General features: G+C 43.9%; 1 protein-coding gene across 1 annotated transcript in view; it reads left to right on the top strand.

The window, feature by feature from the left end:
* Window positions 1-21,314, top strand: part of LOC132075361 (unconventional myosin-X-like) — an 89,397-nt gene that overhangs the window by 47,321 nt on the left and 20,762 nt on the right. The window contains exons 19-25 of the mRNA XM_059475725.1: window positions 670-750; window positions 1,681-1,805; window positions 2,618-2,732; window positions 8,466-8,572; window positions 12,826-13,131; window positions 17,023-17,062; window positions 18,565-19,356. Of these exons, the coding sequence (XP_059331708.1) occupies window positions 670-750; window positions 1,681-1,805; window positions 2,618-2,732; window positions 8,466-8,572; window positions 12,826-13,131; window positions 17,023-17,062; window positions 18,565-19,356 (1,566 nt within the window). The remainder of the gene's footprint in view (window positions 1-669; window positions 751-1,680; window positions 1,806-2,617; window positions 2,733-8,465; window positions 8,573-12,825; window positions 13,132-17,022; window positions 17,063-18,564; window positions 19,357-21,314) is intronic.

The following is a 21,314-nucleotide window of genomic DNA, read 5'->3' as shown; positions in this document are numbered from 1 at the left end:
TTCTGGGGAGGAGCAGATGGGTAAAGCAAGGCCTGCAGCCAAGAGAAGTCATTCATCCTTGTTTTGTGTCCAGCACTGAAAATGTGCAGGAATGTTGCAGTGCTAAAAAAAGACAGTGCCACTGCCCCAAGGATTTCTGTCTGGTATAAAATGTGAGATGATAAGATGGAGCAGAGTGGCAGAGGAGAAGAGTACTTTGCTAAGTGTATGAAGTTCTTGAGGTTCTTTAATCTTTCATATTGGTTTGGTGTTTCAGCTATGTGTATGTGTCCTTTTAGGCCAAATTTTTGCAGGTATGGTGACAATTGCAATAAAACCTTATTAGGAGGACCTTGCAAGTATGAATCTCACACACTTGAATTGTCTGCAGACCTGTTCATTTCACTGGGTTTTTCTTCCTATATTTAAAGTTTGAGAGACTTGTAAAACTAACTCACAAACGCTCTACAGCTCCAAGAACAAGGATGACTATATAAATAGTCTTAAGAGCAGACTGTGTGGGTATGTTTTGGACAGAAAGGAATCTCGTGGGTTAATGAAATTTTGGTAGGCAGAGTCAAAGGAGGACATTCAGAATGGGAGTGCTGCATGAAGACCTTACTGCATCAAATGTAGCCCTTTTCCCTTCTGTAGTGACTGATCCTTTGGGTCTCTCCTGCTGGTCTTTAGGATTCTCTCCATTCCCTGATGGCCACGCTCAGTACTTCCAACCCGTTTTTCATCCGCTGCATCAAACCAAATACAGAAAAGGTAAGTGTGAACCCCAGCCACATGTGTGCATGTGACACAGGCCTGCATGGGCATGCCCTTGCACAAATGCCTAGCAGGTGCCTCAAACTGAGGGTAAGAGCAGTTCCTCCCACCTTCCCTTTTTTATTCTAGTTATTTTACAGTTGAGAAAAAACACAGCCTCATTCTGGTAATTTGATGGAAAGACTGCATTCTAAATATGAGATTATATAGCCATTCTCACCTCTTTCAGTGCTTATGAAGCCTGGAGGATTAACCAGGCTTGTGCAGAGTTCAGAGCTGTGCTAGAAGAAGCAATCACTCCTGTTTATAGTGCCTGTAGAGAAATCTGTTCTGGAATGAAGGGCTTGTGCAGTAGGCACTGTCTCCTGCAGATCCCTGGCTCTGAGGCAGTGGAGGTGGATGCATCATGAGCAAGTCACAGTGCTTAGGGACAGGCTGGCTCTTGCTTGGACTTTGGACTTGGACTGTGGCGGGAGGACATCCTGCTAACTAGATCTGAACTGATCCTTTTCTTTGTGTGTTTTGAAACCATGAATGATATGTCAGAGGATAGGTTGCTTAGGGGATTTATGCCAGAAAAGAATTCTGTAGTTTGTCTCCAGTTTAATTGAAAAGAGAGACTACAAAGAGAACTGAGTCAGGGTTCTACACTCTGAATGTGTTCAGACATTGTATCTTTGCTTTCCTACCATAGTCTGACTGTGAGTGCAGTCTGCAAACTCTTTTCCTTCCTCCAGAATCAGCCCAATTCTCTTTTGTCCCTTATTCTGCACTGTGCAGTGCTGTGAGGTTGCTTTCCCCTTGACCCAATCTTCCCCCTTTTTACTTGGCATGCCCAGATATGCAGGGTTGGCTTTTTACACCAGAACAGATACACAGCCAGTGACTGCCTCACTTACTTGGTTTTGATTCTGGATCCCTGTTTAGGCGCCGAACCTCTTTAATCCAGACGTGGTGCTGAATCAGCTCCGCTACTCAGGGATGCTGGAGACAGTGAAGGTTCGGAGAGCGGGTTTCCCTGTACGGCGCCTGTTCCAGGACTTCCTCAGCAGGTAATTGCTGCCACTGTATTGTACGCTGGAACAGCCCCAAAGTATAAAATTCTAGGTGACTGCTCCCTCTTTAACTGCTTCTTCTGGTATGGATCATCTGTGGGATGTTTTTCTAACCATGGTCTTAATGCTCATATCATCAACTGATCTGGGAGGCCTTTTGGAGACTTGCCTTTAGGCTAAAAGTCAGAATGGAAAAATAGCCAGATGGTCTTTGGTCTTTTTTTCTTTGTCTTTTTTTTTTCCTTGGTAGCTTTGTCACAGATTTGCTAGTGTGATGCTGTGAAACCCAGCTGGTCATAATATGTGAAAAGAAAATACCATGCTTAAAACCTTTAGGCAGCTGAAGAAAATTCTAATGGACAGTATAGTTGATGATTAATATTGGAAGAAGTGATTATTTCTTTTAATGAGCTACATCAAAAGGATTTTTTTGAAGTTTAAGGCTAGAAGGGACACTGAACATTGCTTCCTTTGTCTCTTGGAGCACTAAATGCCACCCCAACACTGAACAAAATATCTTGTGTCTGATGAAAGCACATGTTTCAAAAAGACAGTTGTTCTTTACTGAAAAATTCTGTTGAGTTTGTATTCTTTTACTGGGATTGCAACAATAATTGCCAGTGTGGTAGAAACAGATAAAGGTTGGGGGATGGAAATTTCCAAATTGGAAGGTAAACATGAAGAAGGAGGGTCCCAGAGGAAAAAGGACTAATGAGAGGAGAATAATTAGAGTTAAAAGATTGGGAAGAGAGAGGAAAGGGGGCAGTTACTGTCATCTGTAATCTGATGAGATTCTGTTTTGTTCTTAGGTACAAGATGCTTGTGAAGGGGCCAAGCCTCTCAGAGAACAGCAAAGCTGTATGTGCAGGTTTTCTCCAGACCTATGACAGCAGCAAGAAGGAATGGCAGTTGGGTAAAACCAAGGTACTGCATCGGTGTGGGGAAGGGTATGGCTTTGCTCCAGCTGCAAGGGGACATGATTGCATCTGGTCAGATTGCAAGGCATTGCAGTCATGATCCTTTCAATCCACTGGCCTGTGCCACTGACCTGCAGCATCTCAAATATTTCCCATATTATGTACCTAGAGACATAGCAGGTTTTTTGATTTTATCTAAACTCCTAATTGACCAAACCAGCTTGATTTTGTTGTGTCTGATCCAATTTAAAGATTCAAGGGGAACAAGCATGGCTCTCATTTATGTAATTGTGATGTGTGCCATTAACTCTTGCCTCTTGTGCCAGGTATTTCACTCTGCTTGACTAACTGAAATTCTTGCCCGAGGCAGTGAGCTGAATCTTGGTGTATATCTAAGCTGTGAATAGCTACATCACCAGATGTATGACAGCTTTCTGTTGGGGAAGCTCAGATGATGCTTTTGCATCTAGCCCAGATGCTAGCATACATTTTCTGTGAAGAGGCATCCAAATGCTTCTGCCCATTTGCGTAATTCAGATCTTGCTTCTGTTTTGGTGAATGTTTAACACTTCTCTCTTGCCTGGAATAGTCTGGATTTTCATGCAGAAATAGATGTGAGCATTTTGAGGTATATTGCTATAGAAATCTGGGAGTGTGAAGCTGTCTCTATCACAACTTTCCACATACTCCAGTAAATTCTTCAAAGAATATTCCAAGATGGATGGTGTCCAATGCAGGCAGCATTTCTCAATAGTGGGGATGCAGTTCAGTTCATATCTAGAGCAGATGGTAGCACATCAAAGCAACTTCTTGCATTTTTTTTTTGCCCTTAAGCCTTTAGAAATGTACTTCAGAATATTTCCAGTGCCACAATGAAACCAGAAGTGATGCAGTGATTCTAGTGAACATGCACATTTAATTTGTCCAGGAGATCAGATGATGACATTTGTTGCTTTGAGTAATTATTTTTCAGTAAGTGGATAGACTATAATATTTATTAAAGCAAGATCTCTTTCCTCTTCCTAGAGGACTGGTGGTAGTCCACTTAAGAGTTTGGGCTATGAGCTCTATGTGGCAATCAAGGAAACCACTGGCCATTGTTGTGGGAAGGACATGTATTAATCTGGAGTTTGGTTGTTTTGTTTTTTTTTTCTTCCCCCATGCCTCCACTGATGCTCCAGAAAGAAGATTTTATCACTTAGCTGTGTTTCTGGTCTGTGGTTAAAGTGTTCCCTATCTTTGATTTTGGAATCAGGAGTCTCCTCACTGGTGCCTGCAAACCAGGAAGCATTTTGGTGATTCCTGTCCCTGGATAATCCACATTGCTTGGGTGACTGCCAGTCTCCCAGCATTTCAGTGTTAAAGCCTATGAAGAGACTGTGTGTTGCAGAGCTGTCTGGAAAGCTTAGAAAATGGTGGTTAGAGCTGGTAAACACAAAGTTTGAACTTTCTTCCAGCATGACAAGAGGTGGAAGATTGCTGCGCTACAGTAAGGGCAGCAGGATGGAGGACCAAACTCACCTTTTAGAGTACAAAAGGTTATAAGCTATACAGCTGAAGTCCAAAGCTTACAGCAGACTAACAACAAGCAGGAAATCCAGGATGCTTTGAGCCCCTGGAAGCTATAGGTCCCTTTTCTCTTCAGTCCCCATTGTGCATCATGAAGGACTGAGTCCATCTGCTTGTTTACACTCACTCCTTGACCTGCACAAATTATTTGGAAAAAGACAATATGGGTGGTAATTGTGGCAAAGAAAATGTGTGTTTGTTTTGTCAAAACTCTGGATATAGTCCAATGTATTTATTTTTTAATTATTGTGTTCTGTAAACTAAAACTTGACTGAAGAGCTGTATGTTGGTACCCTGCAATCTCTCTGCTTGGGTGCTGGCTGCTGTGAGTCTGGATATTGTGGAAAGAAAGAAATGATTAAGAGAAGCAACCTTTGTATTCCTGATGCCTGAGGAGCAAAATTTCCTGGAGCTGGGAAGCAGTTGAGCCATGTTGTTTGGCTGTAGAAGTTACTTTCTATTGGACATGGTTTGTATTAGAGATGTGTGTCCTGGTAGAGGGGAGAAGTTCTGTCTATTGAAAGAATGGATCATTCCAAGGCTGTCCTGGCATGTTCCACTCTTGCTGCCATGCTGAATGGCTGGCCAGCCCCTGGCTGCTCCAAGGGACTATCATTCCAAGGTGTACTACCCTGCCATTACATTCTTCAGATGAGTTGCTTGTCATTCTTTCCCATGCAAAGCCATTTCATTCCTCCCTTGGAGACCACCTTGCAACTCAGCTTTGTGACAGCGCCTCCAGAAAGCCTGTCCCTAGGAAAGCAGCTGCCAAGGTGAGGCCTTGCAGAGCAGTGGTGCTTCCTGGTAGGACCTTCCCTGCTGTGTGGATCCAGCTGCTGTGCCTTGGATTACAGACTGCTTTGTCGGCATTCATGTTTCAGCTGGTGCTAGGTAACATAGGCCTGGAATACTTGGGTTGATGGAGAAATGAGCCTTATTTTTCCAGAGTCTTTCAGGTAAAGGTGAAGGTACCAGCTAAGGGGAACGGAGCATAGGTTATTGTCCTGAAAAGGAAGTCCCCTGCATGGCCTTACTGCCACTTTTGCTGCTACAGGTGCAGCTCTGGGTACTCAGATTGGTATTCCCAGAACCAATCTTGGCTTAGTCAGGAGTAGCTACTGAAAAAGGTGTGACAAGCCCATGGGGATGTAACCTAGGAAGAAGTATAAGGGGTGGGTGAAGAGCAAGGCTTATAGAATGGGGAATACTTCCTGCAAAATGAATGGAAGGATAATTATATCCCTAGCAATTGTTTGAAGGAGGAAGGAAGGAACTCTGTGAATTAGTGCAGGGGATTGTGAAGCTTGGGAAAGGAAACGGAGGAGGAAGGGCAGGATGATCTTTGTGTTTTTCATTAAGAATAGAGCAGCTGCTGTGCTGTCAATTGTCAAATTAATGTTTATAAGAGGTATTAATGTATGCAATACAGGTTTTATATGGTGGTATGGCAGAGTTGAGGGTTTGGATGCAAACAAGCAGTGTGATGATGAAAGAGATTGTGCTAAGGTGCCTTTGCCTTCACTGGGGATGTGCTGGGATGGGGCAGCAACTTCCATATGACCCTTCCTTCAGTGCACCTGGGCCTTCTGCCATACTTGCCATACCCACAACACAGATTTCTACAGTGGTTTAACACAGTAACCTTTGCTGTTTGAAGGCATAAATTTCCACATTTCAACCTGCTGGTTTGCAGGGCCTGTTTGAAGGAGGAGGTTGCTGTACACTGTTTGGCATCCAGGTCACAGTGACCCACTTCCTGCTTTCCCAGTGTTGTCCCCAAGAATCATATGATCCCACTTATGTACACATGGGTACCCAAGCAGTTACACTTGTGTCTGCTGATCTCTGTGACACCTTATCATGTTCACTGTCCCACTGATGGTGCATGCAGGCTTTGAGGTTATGTGAGGAACACTGTGGTGATGCACTGTGGTTTAAAACCCGGCCAGTGTCTAGTATCAGCAGAATGTGATAGATGTAACCTTGTATGTTTTGTTTAGCCATTCTCTTCTCAGATGAAAACAGTCCCATGTTTTCAGAAAATGACTATGAATAATGACAAAGAACAGCCACTTTCTAGTTTATTTCCACAAGGCATCAAAAATACTTCTGGACTTGAAATGCATGTTATTCTTCCTTGTCATCTAGTGGAGTCTGAAAAACCTCCAAACCTTCAAAATACCAAAAGTTTATAACTAGATATTGCTGGGGTTTTTTTTAGATTAACCCCTCACTCCAGCATGTATAGATCCTGTAATCCTATAGGATTAGGGTTGAGTCTCATGGATCTCTGTATGCCCTGAAGTTCCTCCCCCACCCCAAACTGGCCTGGCTCAGCAAAGACTGTGCTTGCTAGGGAAATACTGATGGCCTGAGTATTTTTGCAATTTGATGAAGATAATGGACCGAGACAGTGTTTTGCTGGTTGCATTCTTGAAATGGGTGACTGCTGCTTGGTTCTGGAATGTAATGGAAAGAGCAATCCCTGCCTCAAAGAAATCTTTAAAAGATTGTTGAGTTGACAGAGGGAGTGGATGTACAACTTGCAGGGAAGGATGCCAGCTTCATGGTTGGCAGTACCTTGATAATGAAGCTTCTTTTCAGGCTACTCATGGTTATTTAGTCATTACAAAACAGCTCATTTCTTAATGGAAGCTGCTCCCCAGGAGAAATTCAAGTGCAGGAAAGCCACTGACTATGGGTACTAACTCAGGGAGGGGTGTCAGTACACCTCAGTACACAATGGTAATTGCAGGGGGAAGGAAGAGCCTTAGGGGATGCGGCCAAAAGCAGTGATGGAGGGGAGGGTATAGAGGGACATAGAGGGGAGCTAAGTGGGAAAGAGGGGAACTGGTGCAGGGCACTGGACTAAATGGCTGTTCAAATCTTTGGCTTCTCACCACAACCCCATGAACCCAGTACATTTGTAAGGAGTTTCTACTGATTAATGCGGTTTTCAATTCTGCAGATTGATGAATGTCAGCTCACATCCTGTGTCCATGCCAGTGCTTTAACAAGTGGGGCTGCACTTCCCTAGGGTAGCCTGTTCTGCTGCTGGCCCTGGCAGGGATTTATCCAATGCCAGACAGCAGGTCACACGAGCATGGCCATATGGCACTTGCTGCTGTGCCTGCAGCTTGTATGGACGTTTCTCACCAGCTTATTCTAGTCTGGGTACTGCTAGCAGTGTACCCACAGCACCGTGGAGCTCCCTGCAGGCTGCAATCCATCTAAAAAGCGGCACATTTATTTCAGGAATTTCTGCTGAATCCTGTGCTAACCTAATGCAAGCCAGCTGATTTAACATTGCTTAGACATGTCAGCACAATTCCTGTAAACGTGGCCTTATCTTGCTTGTATCTCAGTTCTTTTGTCTTTAACGTAGCACCTGCATTCTTCACAAGCATTTAGCGCCGAGCAGAAGTTGTAAATACAGGCGGTGAAAGATGCTTGAGAATTAAAATACTGGACACTGGCGTGCAACCAGTAATACTTGGAGAGTTCTGTGGTCAGAGCTCAGTTGCCCCTAGTGCATGCTCTACTGTGGAACCTCTTCAGCACGGGAGCATCTCAGCCCAGAGTGTCTGGAGGTCGGTGGAGGGCTTCAGCACCGGTGGGCTTGAGAGTAAGCGCAGCTTTGTGCCTCGACTGGGCTTTTGGCTTTCCGCCTGCCTTCCCTTAAGATTCCTGTAAAGGTTACTTCCTGGAGCCTAGAAATCTTAAAAGTTCCTCCCTTTCCTTGAAACGCGGAGGAGTTTCTTCGCAAAATATTTAATCACCCCCGGAGGTCCCAGTGCCTGCTGCAGGGAGGTACCGGCTTGCGCCGGGCGAGCTGTCAGCTGGGAAAGAGTTAATCACAGGCGCAAACTTGGGCTCTCCTCCTCCCTCCTCTTTCCCTCCTTCCTCTGCTCCCTCCCTCTCTCTTTTAAGTCTTGACCACAGAGTGAGGGCGGCGGGGGTTGGGCTCGGAGTTTGGCTGCCGCCGCTGCAGAACTTTTCCCGGCGCTCCGAGTGCGGGCGCCCGGGGCAGCGCGGGGGCGGCGGCGGCGCGGCCGCCAGGGCACGGAGCGCTCTCCGCGCCGCTCACCCGGGGATGAAACCGCCCGGCTCTCCCGGGGACTGACTTCTTTCCTCTCTTTGTGTTTACTGAAACTCCTCCCCGTGGCGTCAGGTTTTCCTGAAGGAAGCTCTTGAGCAGAAGCTGGAGAAGGATCGGGAAGAGGAGTTGAGGAAAGCAGCTATAGTCATCCGGGCCCACGTCTTGGGCTACATGGCAAGGTCAGTGCTGGGGGCTGCCCCACCATCCCTGTGCTTGCGTGCCTGGGTTGCCCCGACACCCTGCTTTGCTCTCTAGTCCCCTAGCATCCGTCCCGTCTTCCCCTCCTGTATTCTAAGGGAGAGTTGCAGAATCTGCCCTCCCTGCCAGCATCAGCTCTGCTGAAACCTTCCTGCACCTTTGGCACCTCTTTTTCAGTTATGTGCACGTTTGCACCTTCCCTCAGCGCTGCTCAGCAGGCTTCCCGTGGACTTTTGTACCTATTGCTTGCCTGTGATGACACCTTTTCCTTGCCTTCAGGGCTCTCCTGACTGGGCCCCACCTACGCTTTGGGTCCCCTCCTTTCCCTTGTGCCTGTCAACTGTTTTCTGCTCCCCCTGCCAATTGCTTCTTCCTCACTTGCAGTTCTGCCTTTGCTCACCCTCCTTCCTCGCCCTGCCTGTTTTCCTTGTGATCTCCCTCTTGTTTTAATTAACTGTTCAGAATTGGGTTTTGGCCAGCTCTGCAACAGTAATCTCCTCTTGCCTCTCCCTTTTGCACCTGACCAGTGAAGGTTTGGGAGAACCAACTGCAGACAAACGGCCCCTCCTCTGCCCTCGAAGTCAGTGCAACAGCTGACTACTTAATGGCTGTGGTATGCACACTTAATCCCAGTAAGATGCTCTTTCCTGGCTGGTCTTTGCTCCAGACACCTGTCAGTCAGGGTTGTGAGGAGGTGAAATCCCTGGCCAGCAGAACTGTTTCAGCAGGCACTCTTCTTAGACCTCCAGTTACACCAGGTAGCTCATTTTTCATTGGGAAACGTGTGCAAGGGTTGTACTCTGCCTTGCCAGTGTGGAATATCAGCAAAATACACCTTTGGTCTCTGGGACTTTTTATTCATTTATTTATTTCCCTCTAGGAAGACAAATGAGCTCGCTCTATTGTTTGTACATGAGATTGCAAGTTCTTTATGTCAGGGCCTCTTCTCTCTTTTACTTTTTGTCTAGCATTTGGAGAGAGGGGTAGAGATTAGCACAGGAAAATTGATTTGCTGGAAACACCACTGCAGGCCTACTGGATTATTGCTTTTCTGAGATCCTGGTGAGGAAGCTGTCCTGCAGGGCTGTGATGGAGACTGTGTGGCAGCAGAGTTCCTCTTGGTGGGAAATCTTGTGGTCCTTCAGCCTCCACACTTCTGAATTCCTCATCCCACATGTTGCTGTTACGAGTCTCATCCTTAAGGACAAGCTGTGCTTCTGCAGCCAGAGTGTAAATCTTCACAAGCAGCTGGAGGTAACTGGACTTCACAGGGGAGGAGAGTAAAGAAGAGCTGGAAAGGGTGTCTGTAAAACTTTCTGTGAAGAGAGTTTCCAGTTGCACTGCACCTGGATTGAAAAAAGTCCAGCAGGCAGGAGTTCATCTGGGCAAGTGCTGAATGGTCTGTGCAGAGTTGGGCAGGAATACCAGTATGTGCTGCCTTAAGCTTGATACCATTTCTGTTAGTTTTGCAAGTATAAGTGTATTTAAATTAATTTGGTCTCATGCAAAGTAGACTGGCAAAGGAGGGATTTTACTGGTTTCTCCCCCTTTGTGAACTTGTTCTGTGAGCCTGGAGAACCAGATTTTCTTCACTCTCATTCCCTGCAGCCTATGCCGCCTAGTATCTCTGATCACTAAAATGTGAGACAAGAAAATCAAGCCCATTGAAATGATCCCATTCTTATGTAACTAATCTGTAGAGCTCTGAGATGCAGGTAACAGCTTCACTAGCTAAAAACCACATAGTACAGGATCCATGTATGAAACTGGCTGTGCCCCTGGTTTCTTCAGGACTGTTCTTCATGGGAAGAAGACAGTAGCAAATTGCTCCATAGCCCTGTGATCTCTACTCCATGGAGGCATAACTGCTAACTACAGCTCATTGAGAGACTAATTAAGTAAATTTCAAATACAGCATTGGAGTCTTGCTGCCAGCCTGCCTTCTCTGGTGTGCTGCATGTTTGGGTCTCCCAGCCCCTTTGCTTGGTCTCAGGTTGAACTTCTTTGGCCAGTGCAGAAGGGTGAGTGGAAGCTTGAACAAGGGGAATGAGATTTGCAGCCTGCAGCAGCAATTCCAGCTGAAGGGCATCTGCAAGCTTGGCTGTGGTCATGAGGAATGAGGGGGCACTTCAGCCTGGCAGATTAGCAGGCAGAGCTGGCCTGGAGCTGGGCAGGGCTTGGCACATGTTGCACTTGAGAGAGTTTCTGGCAGATGCATTTTGTAAAAGTCAGAGTACCCTTTTTGATGCTCTTAGTCTGCCTTGGCAGAGAGTGCATGTGCAGCTGTTCACACCCCATGTGCAGGGCACAGGGTGGACAGAAGGAGTGGGGATGAGGGTACTGCAGTCCAGGAGTAATTAACCTAAGATCTCCTACTGCTTATCACCTCTTGCTTTTCCTTTTCTTTTCTCTGTGCTTCCTCCTTTTGACATAATACTTATGGAAAAGAGCATGACCTCTGCACACTACATCTATTAGCATCCCTCTCCTGATTTTCTTGACTGGGCTGATGGATCTGATGTGCAGGGAGGTGGCAAGCTGTCAGCACAGGTCCCTGTTGCCATTTGAAGGGAATTTCCTTGCCAGGAGAGGGATTTTAAGGTGTGTCTTTTCCTCAGGGTGTTGCAGAAGATCTGTGGGAAGTTTATGTGAGAATACCATGCTATTTCCAATGTGCTTTCTAGGACTGTAAGACCTCAAGGATTACTGTAGCCTTCTGGCCCAAGATCCTGTGCAACAGCCCCAGAGAATTTCTCTCTGCACGTTTTGTTTGGATTAAAAAAGTTTTTGATTTGACTAGTACCAATGGTTGTTTCCCCAGTGCAAGATACTAAGGCATCCAAATATATTAAATTACTTAAAAAAATGTCTGCTTATTTTCAGCCTTAATAGATTTCTGGTTGGTTAAATCTTATGGCTCCTGTTGGAAAAATAGAAATGTGGATACTTTAACTGGGGTGAAGCCTTTCCTTAGGCTTTTCTATTTCTCAAGGTTCTGCATGGAGCAATTGCTCTCATTCTGTACACCTGAATTTCTGGTTCCAGTCCTGCTTCCTCAGAAATCACTTGAGGGTCTAACATTGTTCTTGAAATGGGGGTGCTAGCACAGAGTACAGAATAAAAGCAGTATTCTATACAACAATATTTCTGCTTACAAGAATAAGAATCCCAGTAGTATTTTTTTCTATAGTATTGTGGTGGGAGTTTGCCTTTGTGTGGTGATCTGGAGCCCAAAAATCCAGTTTTGACTTGCTGCTTCTCAACATAGTCCCACATCAGTTGTGTTTGGCCTTTGATTCTTCAATACAAAACGTTATGATTGGCTCTTTTGGATTGTTTAATGTTTGCTTGAATCTAGTTTACAAATTGATCCAGATTACTGTGTAATGCTAACTTCTGTTATTTGCCCAGTTTATGTATCATGTACAAACTTCTACCAGGAACTTTTTTCATGTCCTTGGTAGTCTGTAAAATCTCACTTTTCTACAACATTACTAGACAGAAATACTGAATGGTGATTGTTGTGGTTTGGGGCCCTGTCATGTTCTTAAAGTGCCTGTAAAATTGATTTTGATATCATTGATGATCCTTGTGGGTTCCTTGCAACTCAAGATACTCTGTGATACCTGTTTAGGCAAAATGTTGTGCAATAGAAGTATTTCTTTATGTGAACTTGTTACAATCTTTGATTCAACTATCAATATTGTAGTATCAGTGTGTTTTCTCCCAGAAAATGTGAAATTAATGTCGCCAAATCTATTTTTGCGCTGGTTTTGCCTTTCCTGGGGTGCTTTGCTTTTGATCACTTAAGAGATGGCGCAATATTTGTTTTCATATAGTAAGGGCATTTGTACGTTTCTATTATAATAAATCCATACTGAATGATTATGCCCACTGCACAGTGAATGTGTTTATGTGCAATGCAAGGAGACTTTGAGCCAGAGGACCTTCCCTTTCCATGGACAAATGGAAAGGGAAGGTCCTCTAATCGTCTGAGAGTCTTCACAAAAGTAGGTGCCCATTGAAACAAGCTATTGGTAGATTAGGAGGGAGAACAGTGAGGTGAATATGATTTACAGGTAGTGAGTAGCAGGAGAGGAACAGAAATCATGTCACTTCTGACCTGTGTTTTTCGAAAAGGATTTTCCTGTGGATGTGGTCAGTGTGCAAGGGCATGAGGAGTGCAGAGCACGTATGGGTTAGCGATGCATTAAGCGTGTGGTTCTGTTTCCAGGAAGAAGTATCAGAAGGTGCTATCCAGTGTTGTAATAATCCAAAAGAACTACCGAGCGTACTTCTGGAAGAAGAGCCTGCAGCGCCTGAAGGCCTCTGTGGTGACGCTGCAGAAGCACTGGCGTGGCCGCCTGGCTCGCAGCCTCTACCAGCACCTACTGCAGCAGGAGCTGCGGCACCGGCAGGAAGCCGAGGAGAGAAGGAGGCAGGAGGAGGAAGAGCAGATCAGAAGAGAGGAAGAGGAAAGACAATGGCAAGAAGAGGAGGAGCGTAGGAGGAAACAGGAAGAGGAAGAGGTGAAGGAAAGGTACAAGATGGTATCTTGCATTCTGTCTTGGGTTTAGGCAGTTTAAAGGGGAACATTCTAGAATGGGTTCTCCCCCTTTGTTTTAACCAGTCCCTTACTACCAATAAAGAATGAATATAAGTAGCTATGTGTGAAAAAATAAGTTTACTAACAAGTGAAACTGCAACAGGCCAAAACCAACAGTAAATAATCACTATATACAAAATTGCTAAATCTCACAAACTCCCTGAGAACAGTCTGAAACCCAAAATGGTGGAAATCCCCCTTTCCAAGATGGCACCCACCACAGGCCATGGTCCACAGGGAGCCAAAGGGAAAATGGCATCAGAGCTTCCCCCTCAAGATGACAGCCTTTGCAGGTGACCGTGCTGTTGGGAGACAAAGGGGAAGGATGGCAGGAATCTCCCATGGGAACGAAGGAACTTACGCAGTAGTTCTTGTGGCAGATGGGAAGTGCTGCAGTCTGTGGAGTCAGCACTGCTGCTTGCTGCACTTGCTGGACTCTGCTGGGTTTATTATTATATAATTTTCACATATAATGGTGTGGTAGTTTGCTTTTCAGAAGTAGTTCTCCTAGGCTTTTGTTACGTACTTTCCCAAAGGGGGATCTCATCAGACTGTGTGGCAAGCATCAAAAAATTCTAAGGTTAGAAGCACTCACCTTGAGTCCTGTGTGCAGTTTTGGGCACCAGAATGTAAAAAACATTAAACAAGAGAGTGTCCAAAGCAGGAGAGTGAGGATGGTGAATGCCTGGAGAGGAAACTGCATGAGGAGTGACTGAGGTCACTTGAGGAGACTGAGGGAAGATCTCATTGTGGTCTTCAGCATCCTCATGAGGCGAAGAGGAGGAGTGGGCTCTGATCTCTTGACTGTCGTGCCCAGTGGCAAGACTCAAGGAAATGTCAGGAGGCTGAGTTAGGGAAGATGCAGGTTCAATACCAGGAAAAGGTTTTTCACCCAGAGGGTTGTCAGTATTGGAACAGATTCCCCAAAGAAGTGCCCACAGCACCAAGCCTGACAGAGTTCAGGAAGCGTTTGGACAATGCTCTTGGGCCCATGGTGTGACTCTTGGGGTGTCCTGCACAGGACCAGGAGTTGGACTCATTGATCCTGGTGTGTCCCTTCCAGCTCAGCATTTGATTCTATAATAAAAGGAAGGACCTGTCTAGTTTATTGGCTATAGAGTGGTTTTGCCCTTCAGTTCCCAGAGCATGAGAGATGTGTTCAACCCATCATCATGGCAGAGAAGTGTCAATGTTTCTAGGAATCAGGCAAACTCATTTTATTTTCATTTTCTAATAAATGTTAAATGGCACCTGAGTGAGTAGCCAGGATGGTACTAGCAGACCAATGTGTCTAACTTTGGAACATCCATTTGACCTAAAAAATGAGGTGGATGTCCACTGAGAACAAGCAAAAAACAACACAAATGTAGAGATAAAGTCAGAAGGACCTAGGCACGATATGAGCTGTAGTGAACCAGAAGTTGGCATATAGTTCCTGTACATACACTTTTAGCAGAGGGGAGACATGGAACAATTTGGTCTAATATTCAACAGGAAGAAAAATAGTAATGTTGAGAAAAATGAGGTATTTGATCTATTTTTATCTTCCCCAAAAGCTTAACTGTTGGATACTAAATATGATTAGGAAGGATGTACAAGAATTCAGAACATGTCATGGAAATAAAAGGTTAGAAAATGCTCAGATAAATCAAATTACAAATGATAAAGAAGGTATGGGGATTTGATGAAAGTAATGTTTGGGTACTTCCAGAGCTAGCTAAAGCAGTTTGAAACAATAGCTATTCTCTTTCTTGTTCTTTGTGGATAATATGGACAGTAATTTTTCCATAAAAATGGAAAATACCAAACAATTACGACCCCCTTTTAAAATGGGAAAAGGAAGATATTTAAATAAGGGAATTATGGACCAGTCAGCCTGACCACAGTTTTAGAAAAATACTGAAACAAACAATCAAACAGTTGTGAATGCTTGATAAAGGAATTAAGCCAATGTGGATTTCTGAAGAACAGTGCTAGAGTTACCTGTTCCCTTCTGTGGTGTCTTATAGCATGTCTTGTGGACAGGGAAAAGCCATGGAGGATAGGTAACTGGACTTTGGGTAGATAAAAGCTTGGTAAGGGCTTTGATATGTTATGACAATACTCTAAGATGCTTGAAGAAATTTGCTGTAGGAAAAAGTATGTGCAGCAAGATTAGGATTTGTATTTTTACTGCATTTAATTAATAAACAATAGTAGCTTTTTGTTAAATAAAAGAGAACTCTTGAATGGGATTTTTCCATGATCTGTGCTGGATATGGTACTTGTGCAGTGTTTTCATAAGAACTTGGATAAGGAAATATGAATATCCTTATTAAATTTGCAGATAAAACCATCTGCTGAGGGGCTGTAGGCATATAGCCTAGGATTACAGTTCAGATAATTTTGGCAAGTTAAAGGATCTGAAAAACAGGATAACTTTGGGTACAGACATATGCAGATTTACAATCAGGAATAATCAAGTGCACGGGGAGCGGAGGACGAATGCTTACTTCAACAGCAGGAGGAAGGTCTGGAGGCTAAGTTGAGTGTGTCACTAGTGTCATGCTGTGTGAGAGGGGAAAGCAAATGCTCTCTATAAACAGAATTGTTTCTGTAGGATGGGGTGATGCTTCAGTACCCTTCATTTGGAATACTGTCCCAAGTTTTGGGTATCACATTTCAGGAGGAGTGTAGATCAGTTGATGAAGACTAGAAAGCAGGAAGAAATACCAAAGGTTTAAAAACTGTGAGTGACAGTTGCAGGAATTTGTATGTAGATTATAGGTGGCACTCCTAATGTGTTTTAAAATGGTTGTGCTTTTGAGCTCTCTTGTAATTTAAGTAGTTTTACTCATGGTGACTGCTAGGGATCTTTCAGTGGAGTTGGAACCATCTGGATCTCACTTATGTCAGCTTTCATTTACAAATATTTCCTGGATTTTTTTTTTGAGAGTGTGAGCACAAGAGTAAGCACTTTAAGGACTTTGTGACTTACAGCTGCAGTTTAGAATTTGTCTGGGAAAATCTGCATGGCCTGGGAAAAAGATATCATTGCCCTTCTGTTCTCCCTGGGGTTGAATTATAGGTTTGAAAGTCACCACTGGCAGTGGTCACTTCCTTCCATCCAGCAGCATCCTATTCCTGCTCCCTAAGCATGACCCTGGTATTTGTCTGTCTGCTGGTTCAGTTGTTTGTGGCATACTTGCTCTGGAGAAACTGGCCTTAGTGGCAGCTTTGCTTTGGAGTGTACCCTTTTTGAACTGGGTAAAGCTGCAACACCGTAGGATAGTTTTTTCCCTCTGCTCATGTTTACTAACAAACTCTGACTCTTACAGTCTTCACTAATAAACTGGATTTTGCATGCCACTGAGAAGTTATGTGAGTTGGGGCTTTCATACAGTAAAAGCAAAACAAAACACAAATTCAGTGCTAGTATTGCAATAATTCTATTTTTAAAAAATGAACAGTTTCCTGATAGCTGTCAATTACACAACCTCAATATGCACAGATTTATTGTACTTCAGAAGATTCTGTTTACATTTATCACGAGTCTGATTTGTCTTTCTGTCACTGTTTCCAATGTCCTTCCTGGTGTGTTCCAACTAATCTAATTTCCTAATTGATCTGAAAGTTAAGTGCATGGGGAAAATCTGTTACATCCACAAAGGTCATGCCAACCACAGAGAATTGGATTTTTACTAAATTGCAAAAGCTTTTAAATCAGTCTTACAGCAAGTACCTCATTTTAACCTTATCCACGGAGGGATGATGTGTGCATGTAATTCTGAAAACCTCACGTAGGAGAACTAGGTCTCTCTGACTGTTATGTTTTGTTTTTAACAGAGAAAAGGAGCAACTGAATGCACTATTGCAGGTGGCCCAGGTAAGTTTAAAAGTTGTTCTTTTCACATGGTTTCTTGTGAATATCTGTGAAGAGTCCTTCATTGCCTCTGCTTTGCCTGGATACTGATACTGTTGTGGCAGCATCAGTATTATGGCAACACTATTTAAAAAATGAGCTTTGTTCACGCAAAACAGGCAGGCAAAGGTGCACAGAGTTGACAAGGTAGGGCTTTTTTCAAGGCTCTTGTATGAGCCTGCACTGGTTCTATTTGAAAATTTCCATATTGAACATGCAGCATCCTATTTTTATCTCTACTGCTTGAGCTTGTTAGATAACCTTGTGATGTGCTACACTGACACAGTCTGTTTTGCTGGATTGTTGCCTGTAACAGCCGAAATAAGAGTGCAGCCAAAAGCTGCCATGGCTAAAATAAACCCCTTGTAACTGATCTAATTGTTGGTACTTGACATATCAAAGAGCAGACCACCTACCCTGAGGTGTGTGAAAATGGCTGTGTATTTCATTGGTGTTTTTCCCATACCACTTGTTCCCCAGTTTCAGGCCATCTTTGTTCAGGAGAGGTTGGAAGCATAGGAATGCATTCATCCACAAGTAAGAGTCAAGTAGAGAACCAGCAACTAGATAAATAAAGAAAACAAGGATTAAGGCTTAAATGAGTGAATATATTTACAATTATGCATTGTCATAAGTCCTATCAAGAAGTACAAGAAATCCTGTTGGAATTTGTTTTTACTTTGTCTCATGTGTGTATCTGTTCTCTGATGTGTATGTTTTCAACATCCTCTGTGGAGGGGAGGGTGGCTTTATCCAAAATGTAAGGAAAGCTACCAGTATCTTCCATCTTCCAATTATCATGTATCTGATAGAAATTTCCTGTTACTTCAATGTGGAAAATTTAGAGTAAGACAGAGAGTCTTCAGCAGTCAGCCATCAGCCATCTAGTGATCGTAAAGAATGCAGAGAAATTCTGGATGGAGTTGTGTTGGGCTGTGGTTGGAGTGGATACAGTCCTGCTTCATGCAAATAGCCCTTCCAGCCCCAGATTCTAATGGTCAGATCCTCATTTCAGGAAACAGTGAAATTTCCAGACCTCTTAATGAATTTCTGGGAGATCTTCAGCTCTTAAGTAGCCTATGCATGTATCTGTTCATATATAGTTGCTTTCTCCTATATGTGTGTGAGTTCAAAAAGAGAGAACAGACTTTGAGACTGCTTTTATTCGAATTGCAGTGTACAGTGACCAACAGATAGAGAGGCTTTTCTAAAAATTCACTGAACCCAGTGAGCTTTTTTGTATGATTCATAATGGAGGTAGATTGCTGGGAAAAAGGAGGTACCTGAAGATCCAGTAGTTCTACCTTTAGCTTTTACACCATGAATGATTGCAGGATGCTTGGAGTCATCTTTCTGCAGGTGGTAAGTATAAGGCGAGCACAGGAGACAGGAAGAATGAAAGGTCCAAGCAAGGAACATAGACAGGTTGAAGAAAGTGCTTTAACACTGTTCTAAATTATTTTAAGGTGGAAACAGTAAACACTGAGGAGGTGGATATTCCCCTGCAAGAAGAAGAGAGACGTCAGATGGAGGAGATCTTAAGACTGGAGAAGGAGATTGAAAAGTTGCAGCAGCAGAAAGAGGATCACATGTCTGTCATCTCTGAAGACACCAGGAATGAAATCTGTCGGCAGCGAGAAGAAGAGATACAGAGGTTGGAAAAAGAGGCATCAAGGGTTGCCCAGGAATTCTTGGAGCTGCTGGATTTTGGCAATCTGGATGAAAGTGTGCAGAACTTGGAGCGCTCACTTTCTAGTGAGGGGACACTCAACATTGACTGCAGCCTGGTGGCACCACTGGCTGAAGAAGAGGTGGATGAAGGTTTTCATGCCGATGATGAAGGACGCCCAGCTTCCAGTTTGGTGGTCTCAAATCAGCATGGCACAAGAAATAGTGGTAACTACTCAAAGGAAGTTGCAAACACAAGCCTTTTGCTGCTCCAGAGGGAAGTGGGAGAGGTTGCCCCTGCTCCAGGGCTGCCTGTGAAAAGAACCAGTAGCCCCAAGGAGCAGAGAGCCCTGTCTGACCCAGCAGAAAGTGTTTACAGCAGTGTCTCTGATACACAGAGGAGTAACAGTGGAGAGGCAGGAGAGCCGATTTACACCTCCCCCCCTGATGTGGAGTCTGACTATGACCATGAGGAGTTTGATGGCTATGGAGATGCAGGTAACGCCTCAGCTGAGCCTCTGAATGATGAGGAGGGTCTGAGACACTCCCATGGTACCAGCCTGGACTCCAACCGTGGCAGCTTGGACTCGGTGAGAATCTCTCCCTTCACCCTTCTGGACATTAGTGTGACTTTGTTGATGTTTATAATACCTGTGTCTTCTTACTGTACACCTGCTCTCTCTGGGTATAATTACTGATATGTAACTCTCATATCAACAATCAGCTTGAAAAATAGGGAAGAGTCATAGATAGGCTGAAGGCCAGAGGGCTTGTGATTGTCTGGTGTCTGCTGGCACACAAGCTAGTACATGAGTACCTATTTTAGATTGTTTCCATTGCCATATATTATTGTAACACCCTTTAGGAGAAAGGAAAGCAAACAACTGGTATTTTGTTGGTGTATTTTCTTCTTCAGAGAGATTTCACAGAAAGGACATTGCACATTCCAGTGCGCAATGACAAAAGGAGATGGGGAAGGCTGATTTGTCTCCATCACTAAAACTTCTCTTGTTCTAAGTCTGTTCAGAGTCAAGGGTTTATTTTCAGCTGCTGTATACAAGTTAAGCTATTCTAAAGCTGGAAGAAATTACTGTGCTGATTGGGCTGGGTCCCAGTGCACACTGCCAGGATCACTGAACCTTTTCATTCCTGCTGCAGGGACAATGACAGGGTGGTAGAGCTGGGCTATTGGCCTTGCACTTCAGCACCTCAGCTGAGATCCCACACTGGCTCTGGACCTCCTGAGTGCTCTCAGGCCAGCTGCTTAATAATGCAGTGATAAATCCCCTTACAGGACCAGGATGTCAAGGCCCACATAAGATAGTGAGGAGTTCAGGTGTGAAGCCAATGACAGCTGCAAAAATACTTCTAATAAATGATATCCCTGAGAAGAGACACTTGAACTACAAAATATCTTTTTTTTAAGGAACTCAGATTTACTTCCTTCAGTATGTTTTCTCAATGACAGATCGTGACCTTTCTTAAAAAAGTTGCATGGTTTTCTTGTTTGCATTTCCCTAATGTCAGCTGCCAGCCATCCGAACTTTTTATGTGACCTGCTTGAGTAAAGGTACCTTCTCTGTGGGCAGGTACTCACAGATCACTGTCAGGTATTCTTCAAATCATGAATCATTCTGTCACAGTTTAGGCTAGTTTCTACCATTAAAAGGCAAATAGAAGTGGAGGGTTTTACTGGGCTCATTGGTGAGTAAGACTAATGAAAAAAACAGTTGATATTTTGTCATAGTGTGAGCTACAGAAAGTGATAACCACTGGTGAGTCAAGATGCTATCAGTAGCTACTGTTTGAAGACTACCTGGTTTTTGAAACTTAATGCCAAGGGAGGGAATGAATGAGTGGACCAGGGATGAGACAGAAGGGTTACAGAGAGAAGACGGAAGGGAATTCAAAAGAAGCAGCATGCGTTTGAGGGAGGAAAAGGTCTAAGGAACTGCCTTCATTAGTATTAACAAAACAAATCAAAGGAAATGTATTTAAGGTAAAGGAAATGATTTTGTGTGTGAAATACTTTCTTATGGCTGAGGGCCTTTATCTAGTTGGAGAACAGAGATGAGTAAATTCAATAATATTATTTTAGTAATTCAGATTGATGTTTTTAGGGTTCAATTATCCTGGACTATGCTTTTTTTTCTTAACCCAAAGCAAGTAATTTCCTTGCTGGGGTTACATCACTCTTCCATCTTGTCTGGCATTGTGGCCAGAAAAATCAGAAAACTTCTCCAAAATGAAAAATTCTCTCTTAATCCCATCAAATTAGATTCTGCAAGGTGGGTGGTGCCTTGAAACAGGGAGTTTTGTTACTGCAGGGAACTGGAGCTTTCTAGGCCTGTCCACTGCTCTCCTTTCAGGTATGAAAATTCCATGCTCTTGCTTTAGGCGTTAATGGATAAGCTGTCAAGCCTCTACTTTTACGGTAGCGCTTTTTTTACAAAGGGACTGTGTGTAGTTTTGCACCTTCTCATCATGTGACTTCTCTAACCCTATTACTGCTCCAGTCCTCCTGCCACCAGGAGAACCCAAGTAGCCT

This window comes from Ammospiza nelsoni, chromosome 7 (genome assembly GCF_027579445.1).
Source record: "Ammospiza nelsoni isolate bAmmNel1 chromosome 7, bAmmNel1.pri, whole genome shotgun sequence".
Taxonomy (NCBI): Eukaryota; Metazoa; Chordata; class Aves; order Passeriformes; family Passerellidae; genus Ammospiza; species Ammospiza nelsoni.
The sequence above is the reverse complement of the archived record's forward strand: the minus strand, read 5'-3'. Positions and strand labels throughout refer to the sequence as shown.